This window comes from Pyrgilauda ruficollis, unplaced genomic scaffold (genome assembly GCF_017590135.1).
Source record: "Pyrgilauda ruficollis isolate IOZ18807 unplaced genomic scaffold, ASM1759013v1 scaffold4, whole genome shotgun sequence".
Lineage (NCBI taxonomy): Eukaryota > Metazoa > Chordata > Aves > Passeriformes > Passeridae > Pyrgilauda > Pyrgilauda ruficollis.
The window spans coordinates 4,339,437-4,359,525 of NW_024525489.1; the positions used below are offsets into that span (position 1 = coordinate 4,339,437).

The 20,089-nt window shown below is 42.7% G+C and overlaps 1 protein-coding gene across 2 annotated transcripts; it reads right to left on the reverse strand.

The window, feature by feature from the left end:
- Positions 1-755: 755 nt before the first annotated feature.
- UTP25 (UTP25 small subunit processor component) lies at positions 756-16,796 on the reverse strand. Of its 2 annotated transcripts, XM_041477255.1 has the most exons (12): positions 16,393-16,796; positions 15,165-15,204; positions 13,721-13,970; positions 12,759-12,965; positions 10,566-10,654; positions 8,768-9,178; positions 7,493-7,712; positions 4,909-5,111; positions 3,504-3,686; positions 2,750-2,862; positions 2,101-2,346; positions 756-1,299 (listed from the first exon to the last, which is right to left on the reverse strand). In XM_041477255.1, the coding sequence occupies exons 1-12, from the start codon at positions 16,491-16,493 to the stop codon at positions 1,053-1,055; spliced, it is 2,310 nt and encodes a 769-aa protein (XP_041333189.1). In that variant the 5' UTR covers positions 16,494-16,796; the 3' UTR covers positions 756-1,052. The 2 variants fall into 2 exon arrangements, with proteins under 2 accessions (XP_041333189.1, XP_041333192.1); XM_041477258.1 differs by lacking the exon at positions 15,165-15,204.
- Positions 16,797-20,089: the final 3,293 nt, after the last annotated feature.

Here is a 20,089-nt window from a genome sequence, read left to right on the forward strand (position 1 = left end):
CACAGCTTTTGAGGAATACAGGAATCAGGAATATGACAAAAATTGGCAGAAAGTATGTGCCTCATTTACTCAAGGAGTATATTTCACTTTGGTGTATTTACTTAAGCCTCCTAGACAAGAACTCCCTCAAAGCTTATTACAGGATGTTTCCTTCCTGCATTTGGGCTGACGCAGGGCTCACCTGCCCCTCTGCAGAACAATCTTCCTGCAGTCCTAGCACGTGCTTACCAGAACGAACCCTTCTAATTTGAACTCCCTTTAAATTAGACTTAGCTTCCTGGAAGGAGAAAAAGGCAGCACCATGATGCTTCCATGTCCATCTGCAACCACCAAGAGAAAATCCAGACAAACCAATCACCTCACCTCCACCTGTGGTGCCAGATACCATCCCAGGAGCACCTGCAATCCCCTGGTTTTGTACTTATCCCTGGTAAAACTAAACAGCCAGAGGGTCTGTTGGACATAGGAGGCAGAGATATTTAGGTCACTCCAATTAAAACACAAACTCCTAGCTCCTACCCAAGCACATATAAGGATTCACACAAGTGTCAACTTGAAGCAAGTTCAACTCTCATTCAGCAACACACTTATGCTACAGAGGCCTTGCCTGCACCTCCCTTGTGTAAGCTTACAGAACAGCGACTCATTTAATACTTGGGCATTCTTCTTATCTTAGACAAGAAGAAAAACCTCTGTGAGAAAAGAAGGTGAGTTTGCTACACCTGAGAATGAAATGAAACAGTCCAACCGAAAGCTATTTATCACTGCATGAATCTTTACTGACCCACGAGTTTTTTATTAGACACGAAAAATAGCTCTGGATTGATTTTTTCTACACAGAAAACACCTCCTAAGCCCTGCTTTTTTCAATGACATCTTTCATTTCTTGTTGGGCAGAGTACTGAAATACAAAATTTAATAATATACTAACAATTTCAACAGAATATTTAACAAAAGGGAGTAAAAAGTTTAATACTTTTTTAAAAAGCAATATAAAAACTGCATTAAGAGTAACATGCAGGTCCATCTAATCATCCAGTCTGTAGAATCACTTAATCATTTTCTCCTGTAACAAAGAGGTGCACATTCTTCTTGGACTGTAGCATTTGAGCTGTGCGGTCTATGCCAACCACTGCAGCCAATTTCTGAGCATCATACTTGGAGTAGAGCACAGTACAAGTCCAAGTAGCATCCACCCCACTGTCTGTGGCCTTCAGCATGTTACAAATCTCACTGTAGAAGTGGGAGTATGTTGGTAGCTCGTAGAAAATGAGGTTCCTAATGCCTTTTATCGTATACCTGTAGCAGAAAAAAATAAAAAAACAAAAAATTTGAGGCAAATTTTACAAAATATGCATGGTAAAACATCAGTCCTCTATCAAATCTTCCAATTTCCATCAACCTCAATGCACATCAGCTGTAGCTCAACTTTACAAACCCTGTGTCATGGACTGAAGACTAAACAGAGAAGTGGAATTTAGGGGGAAAATCTCACACTGCCAGGCACAATGACTTCTTCTAAAGTACCAACCACCACCAATTTATGAAGTGGTCAGCTTCTGCAGCTTGGGTTTTCACTATATTGTGAAGCCTGATCAGACCAAGCCTCATGAAACTTTTCATATTTACCAACATCTCCTAGTAGAAAAAAATCCTGTTCCATTAGGAACTTGAAAACAGCTCCAGTCAGGATGTAACAAATTTTCCAAGTAGCCTCAGCCTGCTGTATTGCATTATTGAACCAATTACATACTCCTTCCAAAATTTTATACAATTACTGTGGCACAGATGAACACAAATAAAAGGCCCAATGAATCCCATTTGCAGGCTGTATCATCCTGTCCTGACATCACTGGAACTTGGCAGCACTTCCTGAATAAAGCTTTGCTCAGAACAAAATAAGAAAGTCTCTGCAAACGGACTGCTGATAACAGGCAAGAACTTGAAAGTAAACTTAACAACTCTTACTTCAGTCAAAGAAGTCCTCAGAGGGATCCAACAGATTCAAAAAGCAGCACAGCCCATCTATGACTAAGGTCAGACTCTACCTTCAGGACAGCACACACGCAACTCAGAGGGAAAACTTGGTCCACAACTCACCTTTTGTAGAAGTGGAAGCGCTCAGTGAACAATAAGAACTGCTTCTCTCCCTTGAGAAAGAAGCGCCTGGCTCTGCAGACAGCAGCCTTTTTCGTGTATTCACAGATGTGAGTGAAATTCAGGTCCTCTTTCTTGAAGTAGTTTCGAAGGCGCACGTAGTCAAAGTAGGACGGGACGTAAATGAGCGTGTGGGACATGATGGCGTCGCGGTACTCGGGCAGAACTTTGTCGATGAAAAACTGAAACCTCAATTAAAAATAACAACTATGTTTTAACCAGAGTGAAGCTTTCTAATACTGATATGAGCTCAGACAGGAGTATAATCAAACAACAGACTGCCAAAGATTTTCACTACATTTTTCCTTCTTTTAACTTCACAGAATTTCTACATGTGTAGAAGATAAAAGGCTTTACCAGCACTACACAATTGTGGTAGAGATTGGAATTCCTTCCCCAGACTGTATTCTCCAGTGCCTTTGGCAAGGAGAAGGCCAGTATTCCCCTCCACCTGTGCAGAGCCCAGCCTACACCTGAGGACTAATGAAGATGTACTTCTGTGGTGAACCCAGAGTGTGCTCTGCAGTACACTCCACTAAATCTGAAATTGCAGTCATTAGGGCACAGCAAAACAGGCTGAGACACACAGTACCTTCCATCTATCACAGAAGTTACACTGTCAGCTTCTAATCTCCGAAAAACATGAGGAAGCTGGACCACAACGTGGCTGATGGAGCCAGTGAGTGGCACGTTGCGGATGGCCACCTGTGAGAAAGAAGTAGAATGTTCAGGGAAGCAGCATTCCAAAGGCAGGCATGCTGCAGCCAGCTTTCTGCAGCTCACATCTGACGGCACAAGGCTATTTTTAAGAAAAACAGCACACAAGGCTGTTTTTAAGAAAGCTCCAATACAAAGCTACAGTCACGATAGACAAACCAGGTCTGTTAAATACACAGTGGCTGCTTATGCCCTGAATCCCGTATATTTCAGATGGTCTCCTGAAGTTTTTACTTTTCCTGTTTCTTTCAAAATACTAACAGTTCATGCAACTTACACAGCAGGAGATAAAAAAGGGAAACAGATGAACTCTTCAGTTAACAACAAAATAAGTAAAACAAAATAACTTGAGTCTGTCAAATTAAAAAAACCAATATCCAATTTCTGACATAACACAGCAGCTACTATGAAAGGAAAGTATCAAATCAGCATCACTGAATGAGGAGCAGCTCTTCATGCCTCTAGCACAGTATGTAATGTCACGGATTCAGACTGAAACATTTGGGTGAGGGAAATGATAGGCACACAGTCTTTCAGCAACTGAGTTACAGAATTTTTCTGCAGGTTGGATTTTGTTTGCCTCTCCTCCTCCCTTCCACACCAGCATTCCAGGTGCTCTGTGAACTCACCTGCCCAATGTAATTGAAGCAGTGTTTGTTGAAGACAGAGTTAATCTGGGGGTCCTGGAGGGCACTGAACAGCAGCGTCTGCCGGTAGTACTTGGACCAGTTGTTGAGATTCATCATCCGCACTCGGGAAAAGTCCACCCCGTGGGAATCCAGAGGCAGCAGGTTAATGTGCTTCATCAGGTGCTGCACAGACAGATGAAGACACATCACTGCTGACATCCCTGACTACCTGCAAAAGCCTTAACTGCAGTGGGAAAGAGGGCAGGGACCAGCAGGGCAGCACAGAATATAAACAAGCAGCATCTCCCAAGACACCACTGTCTGGAATTTATTGACCACAGCAAGAGCAATTTACTTGATTTCCTGCCACAGAACTGAAAGCTACCATCTCTTTAGTCACCAGGAAGAGTAACTTTCTAATCTTCTCCTGGGGCAAGTATAATGGATTTGTTTGTATTAAAGTCAACGGGCCCAAGGTTTCTGAGCTAAAAGAAGCCTAAGCACAGCTCAGTTCTCATCACATTCAGGTAGAGTTTGAAGTAAAATTCACCGCATTTTACACTCAGGGAACAATGCCTAGGACTGGCATCCCTGCCACCAATTGGCAGGCAGTTGTACCTAAAGGGAAAAACAGAAGGCAGACTCCAAGACTCATTCCTGGGGTATTGTGTAGGCTCATGTGCCCTTTCTGCAACTCCTGAGGGAAGGGGACCTTCAGGACTCATCCAAAATGCATACTGACATCTAGAGTCAAAACTTCTGGCCCGGGTACCTCAGAGGTGTTTTTATGTGGAAAAGAGAACCCTATCATTTCAATCCTGAAAACTTCTATTAACCAAAAGCCAAAAAGCAGGGGTACTGCTGCAGACTAGCCACAATCCAAGAGCTCTATTTGCATTAAATGTAGAGGAAACCCTTCACACTGTTTAACTCTGGACATGACTAATGCTTAGTATCTCTGCAGTCAGTGGAGACATGCACCAGCTCCTCTTGCTTTCTGGAGGAACCTGAATTAGGCTGCACAGATTCCTCAGACAGCTGCAATCTGAGACACTGGGCAGTCAGACAGCTGGCATAATTTCTCCCAGATTTGATTAAAGGAATCATCATTCTCAATGCTGCAAGATAATTAAAACTGTCCAAAAAACACCTTTGATGAAATACACTACTAAAGCGCCAAACCAAGTTGTAGAGAGAACATGTCCTGAATACTACACAAAATCTGTAGAAAGAATATTCTTAGTATAAGGAAAATATCACGGTGGAGGGAGGAAAAGAACTGAACATCCATGTCTAGAATCAAGTCAGTAAAAAACAGCAATACTGCTCACTGCCAAAAATGAGTAACATCAGACCAGCAAGACACAGCACAGCATAAAAATAAATACATATATGGAAAACTCACCAGAACGTGTTCCCAGTTCTGCATCAGGTAAATGTCTGCTTGATCAATTATGAGGATTTCTATTGATGACAGAAAATCAAAATCTCTTTTCTTCTCTCCCTCTGCACCAATGACAGTCCTGATGCCCAGGGGAGAGGCAATGATGATGTCTGAGGAGTAGAAGGGTGCATAGAGTCTCATGCTCTTCTGCAGAATCGCAACTCCTGTCCAACAACACCAACAGCAACTTCTCAGTTAACATCAATTATCAACCACATGCTTCCAGGAGGCTCTGGAACAGTAATTTCCCCCATTCCCTCTCCCCACACTGATGAATATAGCTGGGGACAACTAATCTGTCTGAAACTCTCCTCAAAAAGTGCTTATCCACCCTACCCCCATTTGACAAGCATGTGGAAAATTTTCATGTAGTCTGGCAAAGCATTTCTGTATTATTTTTTAAAGATCTTTCATAATCTGAATGAAAAATTTTAACTGAAACATTATTTCTGATTTTATGCTGAAATGGGAAATGAGGAGACTGAACAACTTAATAAAAAAAAAAAAGCAGAAATTATTAACTACTCCTTTTTCCCCAAATCCTGAACTTTGGGTATTACAGTAACTGTTACCTTAATCTGTCACTAAAGATTTGGGGCGAATCTCTTGACTATCAAGTGCCTTTATTCACAGGGCTGAAAGATTTGCTACTAAACCACAAAGGACAAGGTTCTTCATGCTACAGTGACTAAAGTCTTGCACCTACACTGCTTGTCACACCACATGTTGTAGGGTACATTCTGAACCAGCTTATGCATCACCTCTCATGTAATAGACACAAAAGGGAAGGAATCAAAGCAGTTTGTGTCATAACTACATGGCAGTATTTCCAGAACCCAGTTTCCTGGTCCTAAAAATGCAGCTAGTGCAGACCACATTCAAACCACCCCCTTCAATCTGCCCAACAAAGTCTCTGCAACTTCTCTCCCTGTCCATGTGAAGGCAGATAGCATGGCTTCAGCTGAAGGCCCTTCCAAGAATTTCAGAGACAGCAGTAGGGACCCCTCCTGCTGTCTATTCCAACCCAAGGATAAAAATAAAAAAAGAAAGAAAAAAAACAAAGGTTCAATTGGTTGAATTTCCGGGAAGAAGATATCACTTGTCACAGCAGTTTAGAAACATCAAGTCTTTTTTCTGTTTAAAAATGTGAAAGAATGGTGGTTTCAGTAAGGCATAACAAATGTGCTTTAAATTAGATCTTTGTGCAGAAGTAACAGGGTGTGCAGCACAGTAAGAAAGAGAAATTATTCTGCTTCTATAATTTGCTTCTGCAAGTTAACAGCACTGAAACTTTCTTCACTCATGCCTTAACACTTAGTAAGTAGAACAAGCCGAGTGTGGTATGGGAGAGGACTAAAACGAAAATTATTATGCTACTGAAAATAAGATGCTCTCGTCCTCGGAGATATTCACTGGGGAAGGAAGAAAGACTGACTGTGACCTGCACACATCTTCCACTGTATCATTACATTTCTTAGGCTGCAAATTTATCTTAAAAGTATTTCAAAAGCCTCTGATCTGTCAAGTTAAGTTACAAAAACTGCTTTCTCATCTTAGCAGCTCCAGGAACCAAGCCACTAGCTAGTTCTATGCATACTGAGTTACTAAACAGTGTAAGTTTACAATATTATAAGAAAGTCTCACATTTTCTGCTTGTCCAACACTCCTACTTGCTGGCTACCCATTTGCTTCCATGAAAACCATGGGAAGCACAGCAGAAAACTGCTTTGCTCAGTCCTGAGTTTTAATTTTGTTCCAACCATTACACAAGACATTGTGAACAGGCTAATTAAACCCTTAAGATATTTTTTTTTTTTTATAACATGAAAAGATTTTGCTGCATAATCAAGGCTATCTTCAAAATGAGGTGTGGGCAGTCCTGCTAGAATAAAGCTGTCATTGCATTTTAAATGATTCTGAACTTGATGTGAAAATAATTCCTTCTCTATTTTCTCTTCTTTTTTCAGTTCTGGAAAGGCAAGAAAGATTTTCAGAAAAATCCAGGTTGCCAGAGCAAAACCAGCAGGAATACCACACAGCCTAGAGTCTCACCAAATTTCCAGTCCTGTCACCATGATATTTTCTGAAAAATCCCTTTGCCAGGATTTTTTCTCCTGAGAAGCTGAGAAGCCTCAGAGGAAAAGAAAACAATAATTATCTGCTGCTGTGGAATGCAACAGGTGCATCTTTGATCTGTCCATGTTGGTTGTTTCTAATTAATGGCCAATCAGAACAGCTGGCTCAGACTCTGAGAGTCACGAGCTTTTGTTATCATTCCATTCCATTCTATTCATTTCTAGCCTTCTGAAGGATCCTTTCTCTCTATTCTTTTAGTATAGTTTTAGTATAGCATTTTAATATAATATAACATCATAATATAATAAATCAGCCTTCTGAAACATGGAGTCAAGATTCTCATCTCTTCCCTCGTCCTGGGACCCTCGAACACAACCATACAGCCCTGACAGCTCTAAGGCATTTGGGAAAAATTTGTTACTTAGCAGTTCTGTACAAGCTAAAAATCATCTGTTCAGCAGGCTATTACCAATTCTGAAGTGGTCATCAATGTTGCCAGCAAAGACGGCTTCATAATCTTCAGGTCTTTTCAGGTTGGGGGGCTTCTCTTCTGGGTCAGAGCCAAACTCCCCTTTGAAGCGCTTCTTATTACTTACATCTATTTTTTTCTTGTCATTCACTTCGAGGAGACTGATGAAAATATGCACAATCCGCAGAGCACATTCCCTGAAGGGCACTATCATCAGTACCTGTGCAGATCAACAGTGACACAGAATAACACATAAAATACAAACACTCGCCATTAAGCAAACGTTAATTAAGCTTTTGGCTTGGATCTGCCCCTGTGGGGCATCCCAACAATCAAAACAAAACCATTCTGACAAGCAGCAGGGAGGAAGATGCGCTGGGATGCACTGCTCTTGAACTGGTCATGGCCAGCAGCTCGGCCTGGCTCCCCAGCTCACTCAGGGTACCAGTACAGGGGAACTGAAAACTAAGCATGTTCTCCAGGCAAGCAAGAGCTCCTGTGACACAGAGACAGGGTCAAGGGCTGGCTCTTGGATGGGTGGCAACAGTTTCTGCACAGAACTCCAAAATATAAATGGCTAATGGGGGAATCAACACAGAAACCACAGATTTGCCAGGCATGAGGCACACACTGAAACCCAACTCTCTGGAACTGTTCAACAGGCAGCTGGCACACTGGTGACAGGCTGCCATAGCTGAATCCACCTGGTTATCAACTACAGGATGCTGTGAACCCAGGGAGGATTGGTTTGGAGCCCACTTCCCCAACTACGACAGATGGCCTTGACAGTGGGGCTGGGATTCCCTAAGGTACTCCCAGGTACATAAAGATCCTTTCATGCAGGCAAGTCCTTACAAGTGCCTAAGGACAAAAGCATTTCTGGCACATCTCACACTGAGTGACAGCCTACACTATCTGCACTGATGCTGAAGATCAGTATGGAGGCACCTGTTGGCACTGGCAGATTTAAATATGGAAGCAGGAAAACTTGTCAGTCTGTGGTAATAGGGGGACAAAAAAAGAGATTAAGTCAAACTCGGCTTGGGAAAGAACCAGGCTGGCTAACAACCCTGAGCTCACTGCTTCCCACGCACCATTTTCCCTGGCCATGGAGGACAACTTCCAGCCATGATAAAGGGATGTAGAAAAGCGTAAGCCCAGGAACACATTCCCTGAGAGAGCAGCAACAGAAATACTTGTGAATGAACTACCAGGATGTTTGTACAGCCTGAGCAGGCAGCCAGGGTGGAGATCAGGCAATCAGAGCTCTCTTACCTTAGGCCTGGTGAGCCCCTGATCCCTGTGGTCATCTGTGTCAGTGCCTGGCTTTCGATCCCTACGTTTGGCATTGTTGCTGAGCACCTGGGCATTGGCCTTGAGGACATGGTTCAAGGCATGCAGGCAGTAAGCATGCCGGATCTCTTCTCCGTTTGTTAAAGCATTTCTTTCTGGGTAGAACAAGTCCCGGTACGAATTCATGATACAGAAGAGCTCTCTTTGTAACGGGGTAAAAGGGGAATCATTTGGTTTGTCCACTGCAGACAGAAATTGTTTATTCACTTTTGGCCAAGTGGATTCCAAAGGCTTGTGGAGATGAAGCCGTTTCACATCAACTTCTTTGTCTGCTTTCAAAGTTTTATACTTCTCCAAAGTGGAAGAAAAAATTACTTGACCCAGCCTTGGCCACTGGAAAAAAAAATAAGCCAACAACACAGAGTCATATGTACCAAACCTTGCACACTTCAAAGCATATCACCACAGTTGGTGATATCAACTTTAACCAAGGTCATGAGAGTAAGGAAATCATCTTTTCATAATACAAGTGGAAACCTTTTTTTCAATATGCAATCCCTTTGAGAGTCTGCCAGGATAAATAACAATAAATTTCAGCTTGGTAGATCTGGATGGATCTTGCAATGATGGGTCTGTAACTGTTCACATGCCACAGGAAACTGAGGAATTTTCTGCATAACCCACCCAGCAAATCAGTGGCTCAAACCACGGACAAGATGAGAACCCTGCAGTCCAACTGTGCTTGCCGGCTGACCCCAGTGAGGTACATACTTTGATCAAAGAAGAAAATAAACCCATTAGGGGCTAATCCCAGAAGTTGTGATACAGTTGTTAAATGCAGTCTTGTTGGGTGTCTGTCTGATTCTGAACTGCTAGCAGTGTAGTAGGGGAAAACTCTAAACTGTAAGCCTTCTGCCATGCAAGTTGTCCCCAGCTGTCCCTGTAAAGTAGCTACACCAATTTAAGCAAAGATATATCATGCATTGCTTCAGGTGGCACTGGTAATTTTGGCCAGCATGTGCCAAAAAGTAAATTAAATTTTTAAAAAAAATCACAGCTTTCTCTCTGACTAACTAACCATTGGATACCTTCCAATGAATGTCACCCAGCATATGGCTGACCAGAATGGGAGGCAAGTCTCCAAAACAAAATCAGATGTGGAAAAGTTATGAAGCAAAGGTTTGTCTAAAAATGAGTATTTTGAAAACCAATATTGTCTGTCAAGCAATGAGGTGGTTTTCTGGTACTGTAATTCACATATTATTGCCAGAATTAAGTAATAAAGTAATATCAGTAATAAATTCTCTTTCACTGGTTTGTTAATGTATACAGGGACAGAGCCATCCTGAAGCAAGAATGTGAAAGTGCATCACAAGTACCTTTAAAAGTGTACATGGTCACCTCAGAAATTCAGCTGCAGAGCACATCCCTGGCACTGTGCTGTCACAACTCAGAAACAAGCCCTGTTTCCACCTATTGTCGAAGTTTTGGGACTACAGCTCCAAGTCTAAAGCTATGTGTTTAAGGTGTGTCAGCATATGCCTCCAGAACTGCAGACTTCACATTTCAACTCTTGCTCAGCAGTAAATGAAGAAGAAAACAGTTCGACAACAACACAGTGAAAAAAATCTCAATAATTCTAGTGCCAGCAGCTAATAATAACAATTGTGATTTACTTCATGTGTATAAGGATCATTATACAAAAAGGATCATCATATTAAAAGGATCATTTTGATCCAGGCATCTTTAGAAATGCTGGATAGCTACAGAAAATTATTACCTGACTTTGACTTGAAGTTTTAGAAAGCGTAGACATTTTCTCTATTTCCTTTTCTTCAAGTTCTTTGTCCATGTGCTGCTTAAATGGATCTGTTTACAGTAACAACAAAAAAATAGCCTGAGAACTATTGCAGCTAATAGTAGAATCACGCTGCAGAATGGATTTGCAAATGAGATGAACAGCTTCCATGCTGGCCAACACCACAATTAAAACTAGTTATTTCAAAGCACTTGGAGATGAGAGAAAGGATGTCAAATTCTCTCTGCAAAGAACAGAGAGAACAGATTTGACAGATTGCTTTTTAAAAAGAAAAAGAAGCACTTATGGAAGTACTAGAATTTTCAAGCACTAATCAAACGTTAGACAGGAAAACAATATGTAGTGAAAAACAGTAGCAATTTTTTGCCTTAAGCTCTGACATGTCCATTGCTCGCAGGTGAAAAAGGCTGTCAATAGTAAAGTCCCAAGTGAACTTGCTAACCCTCCTATTTACAAACAGTTCTGCCCAGGGCTTTGGCCAGTGATATGAACACAGTCTGTAATAAAGCAGAGAAATACCAGGCAAGTTTTGGAGAGGGGGGGCAAAAATTGCCTGGAGTGAGAAAAAGTCTGATTTATCTAATCAGCATTTCTTTTTGAAAAGGAGAGGCAAAGAACTGTTAAATCACATTATACTCAAAGACACTGGCACGCACAAAGTCACATGCAAAGTTAATTTTGAAAGCCAAGCCCTGTATCCTGCTTGTAGCACAGCAGCATTCGCTGCATAAAGAAAACTAATTAGGGAACACTGGTGCTTGCCAACAAATATCCAGCCCACACACAAGTTACCCAGGCAAAAGTCAAGATATTTACTAATCATGACACTGAAAAAAAATTGAGAAAATCTTTCCAGAAACGGAAATGAACTGGATATCATTTAATTGTACTGCAGGGTCTCTCCTCAGTTGAGTTTTACTGATTCCAACATTTTCCCAATAAAGTAGAGGAAGTAATGGGAAGCATTTTCAGGAATTTTAGTGACCCTGGGACCAGAGTAGAAATTACTCCTCTTTCTGCTATCTTAGGTGATTAATTTTCTGTAATAGACTATAAAGACACTTCCAAGTTGCAAGAACCCACTGAGAAGTAGTGCATCATTTATAGGTGGAACAAAGCTGTTAGGATACTTAGCATGCAGTTGGAGAGCTACTGTTCTCATTAAAATGCAATGCCAGCAGCCTAAGTCATATTCTCATGGTAACAAGAACGAGCTGTTTTTTCTATCACATGGCCCTTTGATGCTTCCACACATTTCATGTATCACCCAGGCTGCCTCCCAGATCTAATGTCAGCTGCTGCTCCAAGATGACAAGCCAGCATCACTAGGGACGCTACAAACATATTTCTCTCTCTCAAACTATGCCATCTGATATTAAAGGCACAGAGCATTAAATATGAGCAGAAGCTGTGCAAGTGCCAGTGTGTGCCATGTCGCTGAAGGATCCCACACCCCTGCAACACAGTTATTTTGTTACATATGGTGGGACAACTCCAACACAGCAGCTTTGGATGCATCCATCAGTCCACTGAGATTCTGGGATACACCCTTAAAAGACACTACATGTGCTCTGCTGATGCTTCATTCTCTCTGGATCCTGGTGCAGTCAGACTCCTCTGCATAACCTTCAAAATTCTGAGAGCACTGAGCATTTGTCTAAATTGCTGTGGCTGCTCCAAGCTTCTCAGAATCTGACCTCTAACTCCACTGAGATGTGAAGGATGCCCTCACAGGTCAGCTTTGTGATTATCTACTGTGCTGTTTGTGCCAAGAACATCTTCCATAGTCAAGTGCAGGCTTGCAGAGCTCTTTTGTATTACAGTGGCTTTTAAAACTACTATTAAAGCAGCAGAACAAGATAACACCCTCCACACACTTTTCTAGTTCTTGATACTTTAAGCTTTACCAGTCATAGCAGAAACCCCACATGAATTCCAGTCCCCAGGGGCTACAGAGAACAAATGGTTCAGCTACACATCTGCATTAGTGTTAAGGGTCCCTTACATAACCAGATGACATGTGGGCAGCATGAATAATGTAGTGGAAGAACTCAGAAGCTGTATAGCCCATCGTTTGGGTTTTGGACAATTTAAACATGTTTACAGATACTCCTCTAAAGGCAGATCCTTAAACACAAACACACAGTTTTTTACCTTCTGGAAGAGCTTGTGAAGAACTGGTGTCTCTCCTATCTGCATTGCAATCTCCACTCTCCTCTTCCATGAAATTGGTTTCCAAGCTAAATTCAGATTCGTGTTTCACATCAGTAAACTCCTCAATTACTCCATGACGTGGGTCACAAGAGGTATCTGCGCCATCAGCCTGCTCCTGGCTGAGCATCTGCTCTGCTGTGTCTGTGGCTGTCAATTGTTAGAAAGAAACAGGTTATCCTCTCCTGGAAAAGTTACTGTCTGTAGATGTTGTTCCCTTTGAGTTACCGATTTTCTTCTCCCAAATCTCTATCAAAAAAGATAAAAGCAGGCTTTGTATTCTACCATAGAGATGACTTTCGGCTAGCATGCCAAATGTTACATAACACAAAATGTGGTCCCCCAGACAAAATTCAAGAAGTAACCTGTTTAGGGAATTTAACTTTTAGTTTCTGAAGACCCTAAATAACTGGAAATTATTAAAGGTTGACTCCTCTCTCCCAGCGTATCTTTGCAGATTTCATGAATGAGGACACCTCACCGTAAAGGCAGAGGTTTCCTTCCAATTTCCATATTCTTTCCCATGCTGTGAGGCAAACCTTTCCCTCCTCTCGGTGGCACAGCCAAGCCAGATGCTGCTTGAGAGAACAGCTTGTGTCTCCCATGAGTGGGTGAGAACCCCTGGTCTGCTGCTCCATGTGGATTTCCTCTGTGCTGCCGCACAAACAACATCTGAGGAAGCAGCAGCAGGCTGTCTGGCGGCATATGAGCACAGCTACCCTTTCCCCTGCTAAATCCTTCAGCAGCTGCTGCTCCCACCCACACAGAGCCAATGGAGCAACAGAGTCTCCAAGGCAGAAGAGCACCCAGCCAACAAGACAGTCTACACCAGGATCCTGGCTAAAAACATACGTTAGTCAAACAACATTCACGAAAGAAGCATGGGAAAAGACAAACTTCCAAACCTTCTTCCTCCTCTGGAACATCATTCTTATTTTCTTCACCTTCCTCTGCTTCTCCAGTCTTCTGGGACCCTTCACTGTCCATTTCTGCCTCACTTTCTTCAGCTTCTTCTGATTCACTTTCATCTTCCTCTTCCTCACTCTCAGACTCAGGTGAGGTCTTCAGGGTAGCCAGGAGCTTATGATATCCAGAGACCTGTTCCACTTCAGTCTCTGAATCACTTTCTTTACTTGATTTATCAGAATCCTCAGACTGGAAAGGAAAACATGAATGTAAACAGCAACAACAGTAACAGCCGATAAAGCAGCAGGCAAAAATCCTTACTTCTACTTACACTATTGTGTTTCCCCTCTCACATTAAACCTTTACATAAATGCAATGGAGTTTTTCAAAACCCAGCACTTTATGCCAATAATATACTGGATACCTCAATTTAGGTTTTGAAAGCATCTTGGGAGACAGACTGAAGTGCCTCTTTTGGTACCTATTTGACTGGAAGCATCACCAAACCCAGTTCTTTCAGTCTCAGCTGAGTGAGGACATTTGATCTCCACAGGCAAAGCATTTACTGAACCAACACCAGATTCTTCTACGAAAACCACACACGGATTGAAAACTGTAGAAAGGCACCCATACAAGGGATAGAGCACGCTGGAAATGCTTCTAGCTTTCAAGAAGGTAAGTGAAATAGCTGTCAGTGGGCAATGGTTCCCCAGGGAGATGGTCAGGTTTGGTTCAGCTGTACAGCTCCACACTTCGAGCAAGCCAGACTTGAGCCAGTTCTGTCCTGGGCTTCACAAATCAATGTCCAGATTATAGCCAAAACTATAGTGAAACCATGAGTATCAACACAACACCATTAACTCCTTTCTTAGTTTCTTTTAGCCCAAAAAGGAAAAAAAAATCAGTAAGTACTACATTAATGCACAAAACTGCTAAAGGAAACAAATGGAAGAGAGTAATTATTTTTTCCAAATTAAAACTTTGAAGTCTTTTATTAATCTGATGATAAAGGAGATTACCAAATCCTGACTACAAGACAAGTAAAGCACTGGCAATCTGAAGAATAACAACGAATATTAACATATTTATTTGCTCAACAGAGAACAAACTCTCCTAAGTCATGCAACACTAAGTTTACCAACATTATTAGAACAACTTAGAACGTGATCTTATTTTCACTGTGACTAATACACAAAAAAGTTAAGAACTGGTGTTATTTCCTGCTGCTTTCTGCCCTCTGATGGTATTACAGTTTAGAGGCAGACATTACAGAGAACAATTCAGAGCCACACAAAAATCACATTCATCTTTTTCTCCTAAATACTGGTTTTCTAAGTTGAAGAACTTAATCAGCCTGAATAAGCTGGAAATATGAAACGCTAAGTTTTTCACTTCACTAAACTACACAAAGATAAAAGTAAGGAAGGAATAAAAATACATTACCAGTTCACATATTTGAGTTTCTTCTGGTCTTCCAGGAACCCTGAAAAGAAAGCACTAACATACCTTACTCTGCCAATGATGTTACACACATGATGAAAGAAATGAGGGGAAGAGTGATTTGATCAGTTATGCAAGTTTAAAGAAGTAAAAGAAGCCTTAAAACCAAACCATCACACATGTCTCCCTAAGAAAACAGACTGGGTGTTTACCCTTAAGGTAAACTTAAGGGTCGCCCTCTCAGATGATGTGACCCTCTGTACACGAAGTCTAGAGTGCCAGGCATTACAACTGATCAATAAAAATTTTGAAATAAAATCCAGTGTTAATCAGAAGATGAGGTCTCAAAAGGAATTAAAAGAATCTAGCTGCAAGGGTAGTTTGTAAAAAAGTTAACCAGAGACAGAGACTACTTCTAGTGCTAAATACTGGCCTGTGAAGTGGGAAAAAGACACAAACTAAAGGAAAACCAGCATCAGTTAACCAGTGTTGGGACTGCAATTCTTCAAAGAAACCAATGTGAAAGCTGGGCTTTAAGCTAAGCTCAATTCTTTCAAAAAGATGCAGTCTTGTGTGGGACTGAGCATCACTGTACAGGGTGACACGCAGGACATTCCCTCCAGCAGGCCTTCCACCCCAATCCACACAGGCCAGAAGGCTCCCAGGAGGAACACGAACAACAAACCTTAACACTGCGTGCCTGCTCCTAAAGGCTTTACAGCAGCACCACAGATCACAGAGCACCGGGACTAAGCAGCTCTTTCCTCAGAGGTTTACACGTGGGTACAAAAGGAAGCTGGTCATTTTGACAGACGGGCATCCCCCCGAGGAGGGAATGGCTCTCGTCACACAGATCTTCGCTACTCTATTTTCATACCCTTTCCGAGATCAGAAGAGAGCACGGAGTAAACAGTGGGAAAGCAAAGCTGGAACCCTGACAAGCCAAGAGATCGGCCTGACATCAAAATGGGAGCCCGCCTCGCACTCCTCCGCTTCCCCACTCCCCACGGCAGCCTCCGGCCTGCACCACAAGAGTTTACATTTGTTGCAAGAAAATCCGAGCTGAGATTTCCTGCTTTCGAGATTCCCGGCTCACGAGCGACAGCGCACCATGCAGCTGCAATTCCCCTCCTTCCCTTGGGAGGCCAGGGGAAGCGTGAGAGGGAGCGGCGGCCGCCCGGGCCGGCCCCGGGCTGAGCGGGGCTCCTCGGCCCTGCAGCCCCGCACTCACTTGTCATAGAACGGGTGCTCCTCGCCGAACTCCCGCAGGTGCTTCTTCTGCTTCTTGCTCAGGCTGCGCAGCAGCTCCCGCCCGGCTCGCCGCTTGCCCATCCCGGCCCGGCCCGCTCCACGTGGGTGCCCGCAGCCCGGCGCCGCCCGGTGATGCCAGGGAGGGCGTCGCACCCTGGGAAGGCGGGGCCGCGGGCGGCTGAAGGAGAGGCGGAGGGGGGTGAGCTCAGGGGCCGAGCCTCGCCATGCCCGCGGCGGCTACCGTGCCGTGCGGGGAGCGGGCGCGCGTTTGTTCCTGCGATCCGCGCTGGGGAACACAAAGTGCCGGCAGGGAACGCTTGTCCCAGACTCTGTCCAAATTCAACCCCGTCCCGACACTGCGGCCCGCCGCGACCCCGAGCTTGGTGCGGGCCGTGACGCGTTTCCGCTGCCGGAGCCGCGGGGAGGTCGGCGAGCAGCGTGCTGGCAGCGGGGCGGGCAGCGCGAACCCGCAGCCCGGCGCTGCTCTCGGGCTGACGGAGCGCAGGTAGACACTGCTGGAGCTACAGCACTTTCTCCAACTGACCCATGATCTGCAGCGCTTTGCTAAAAGCTACACAGCTTCTGGGGAAACTTCTACAATCAGGCTAGAGGAAGAGAACCAAGTCCTTAATACTCAGGCTTCCTTATTCTAAAAGCAATCAAAAGCTCCAAATAAAACCCCACTAAAATCTGGCTCTTCTGACACGTCACTGCTGAATCTTACTGAGTGCTGCCTAAGTGTGCTTTACTGCATATGGACACAGTTTTTCAGAAACAGCCATCAATTGTGTCAAATACAGTAAATTAATTCTCAGTTCTTTGTATTAGAAATTCTTTATATCCCCGTGCTTCGGTATGACCTAGCTGAAACTCCTCTAATCTTCAGTAACACAGGGCTATAAATGGTGTTGTAATTTGCGAAGCACACACAATAGGTTTCAGTTTGTCTCTGGGAGTACAAAAACTAAGTGAGACCAACATAATTCCAAATAGGATGGAGGCATGCAATATTTTAGGGAAAAAGAGTTTAGCATTTGGATTGTAGCTTCTGGACTACCCTGACCTGAGGGTACCCATGGATTTGACTGAATCAAGCAAGCACATTAACTGCACTTCAGTTACACAGAAGCCTCCGGGAGTTATTCCTGGTGTTGTTAATCCCATGGTCAGTCCCTTCAATAAACCCCTCTGGCCTGGGGGAAATTGTCTCAATCCAAACCATTCCACTGACCTGCTTTACACACTACCCTGCAGCACACAGACAGCAGTAGCAGCAGTTGGCTGTGCCCAGCAGCAGAAATTCACTTAGCAGGTTCTGTCAAAGCTAACATGTTATGTAACAACACTAAAATAATTTCCAGCTAGCAGGGCTTTTTGGTGAAGTTGGCAGTCATGCTCCGTAAGAGGAAAAATATTGCCAATCAATCCCACTTCTGTCAGAAATGTGAAAAAGGCAGTATATTCTTATGTTGCAAAATTGTTTCTTGTTGACTTACAATTTGGCACTGGGAGACAGCAGGAAGAGCAGGAGTCGGTTCAGAGCTGAATCAGGAGAGCTCAGGAACTCTTTGGGGATTGCATTCTTGTGTGTTAAAAAGGGAAAACTATAGGGCCTTGGTGACAGTAAGCCTGTAGCGCAGACTCCAGTGTTGTTTGTGCACTCTTTCCAAAATTCTGGCTATGGTATTTCACACTACTTTGTGGAATTTCAGTCTGCTTTTTAGTATTGCCTTATGAATTAAAAATGCATGGATCTCATTATTTTGCGATGTTCTGAATGCCAGCGCTTGCTTCTGTGGCCACTTATTCGCACTTCTTTTCACCAGAACGGGGAAGTTTTTCCAGCAGTTTAGATTTGGTCCTGTAGCTTGAAGTCTATCCTCACCTCCTTTTCTTCTCTCCATCCTGACGTCAATTTAATCATTGAAAACAATGATATTCCTGGAATTGTTTCCCTCTTTCTGCTCATCTCCTTCCTCCCTCCTCCCCATGCCTTGTGTGAGAAGGATCCTACTTGGGCAGTGTTTGGTGTTTAGGATTAAACTACTTAAAATGTTGTGGTGCCATTGATGTGTATCTTAGAAGATGTTTTTCCCAGGAAATTAACACATCAGCTTCTCTGTCGTGAGGCATGGGCAGTAAAGCAGCACTGCTGCTGATATCCCACAGACCAGTGAACATGTAACTACTGTTACATGATAATCTCTTTCTTAAATTAGATCTCTCCACTTGAAAATTTTAAATAACATTTTTTAAATGAACTTGTAAAATCACCTTGGAGCTCCTAGTTGCTAACATGGTAACATGTCACCAGCAATGTTATTTTTACAGATTTCTTAAGCACCAGCATCTCTGATTCCAGCAATATTGGAAAGAAAAGGAAGAAAGGAGAAAAGCTTGTATTATTTGAAATCTGTTCTGCTGACCCCATTCTGTCAGCAGCCACAACTAAACCCTGTCAGCAAAAATGTGCTGCTGCTACCTGTGTATCTCCAGCACTTTTATCTGCATGACGTTCCAGAGACAGATGGTTTATAAAAGCCACTTCCTTTATTTTAGAGAACTCTATAATATGAACAGAACAGATTCCTCCTTGTTGGCTTACTGCTTTCACACTTTTGTCTTGCAGCAACTCGCTTTCATGCCTTTCTTCATACCTGCTTTTCCACCTCAGTTTTGCCCTTTCCCTTGTGAGATTTTTTCGTTTCAGTGTATGTTTTTAATTGAAACAAATGCGTTGATCACACACTTTCTATCCAGATTCATGGAGAGCTAAAATTTCAAATAATTTTGCCCTAAGTTTCTTAGGCAGTGTAAATTACACAATGTATATAGCTTATAAAGTTGAATGCTGATTATTTATATTGTATGCACTTCTGTGGATATAATGAAAAGAAAGATGTGTAAGCTGCCACACTGGCTAGCAGCAAAGAGAAAGGTAAGAAAGGAGTTCATGTCTTCCCTTTTCTACATCACTCCTTTCATATTCAAACTGGTATTCTAGCAAGAACACATTCCTGTGAAGCACACAGCTCTGCTGTGATGCATGGAACATCCCATGTGGCATACATGGCCTTTGTTTAAGGGAATGAAATTACTGATCCTGATAATTTTGCTATATGGATGCAAAAGTGGGCACTTCAGACAGGGATCGTTTAAACTTTTCATGTCTGACTCCTAAGAACACAATAGAGCCTGCTCAAACTCTGATGTCTACGAATAGTATGAAGCATGGGGTATTTATTGCAACTACAAATTTTCTGACTGAAAAATCAGTGGAGTTGGTCAGTAGGAAGGAAGATTACTTGAGAGAAAACCTAAAGCAATGGTGGGAGTGGTGCTGTTGCCACTCGCTAAGAAATGTGGCAGGAAGCAAAAATGGAGAAATGTGGTATAAGTAGGAGAAAGGAAGATGGGAAATAGTTTATCCAACAAACCAGTTTATCCAAAATTGATAAATTGATACCAGTCTGGCATCCATATTATTAAACATGACACAAACATGGATTTGCAAGAATTTCAATTCAGAAGCCATCTAGTATCAAAAAGACATGGTGAATTTATATTTATGTATATATACACACACTTTTACGTATATAAGTAAAAATAAACTTTACCTTTCTACAAACTTATTATAAATTACCACAGTCACTGATCACAGAACACAGTAAAACGTC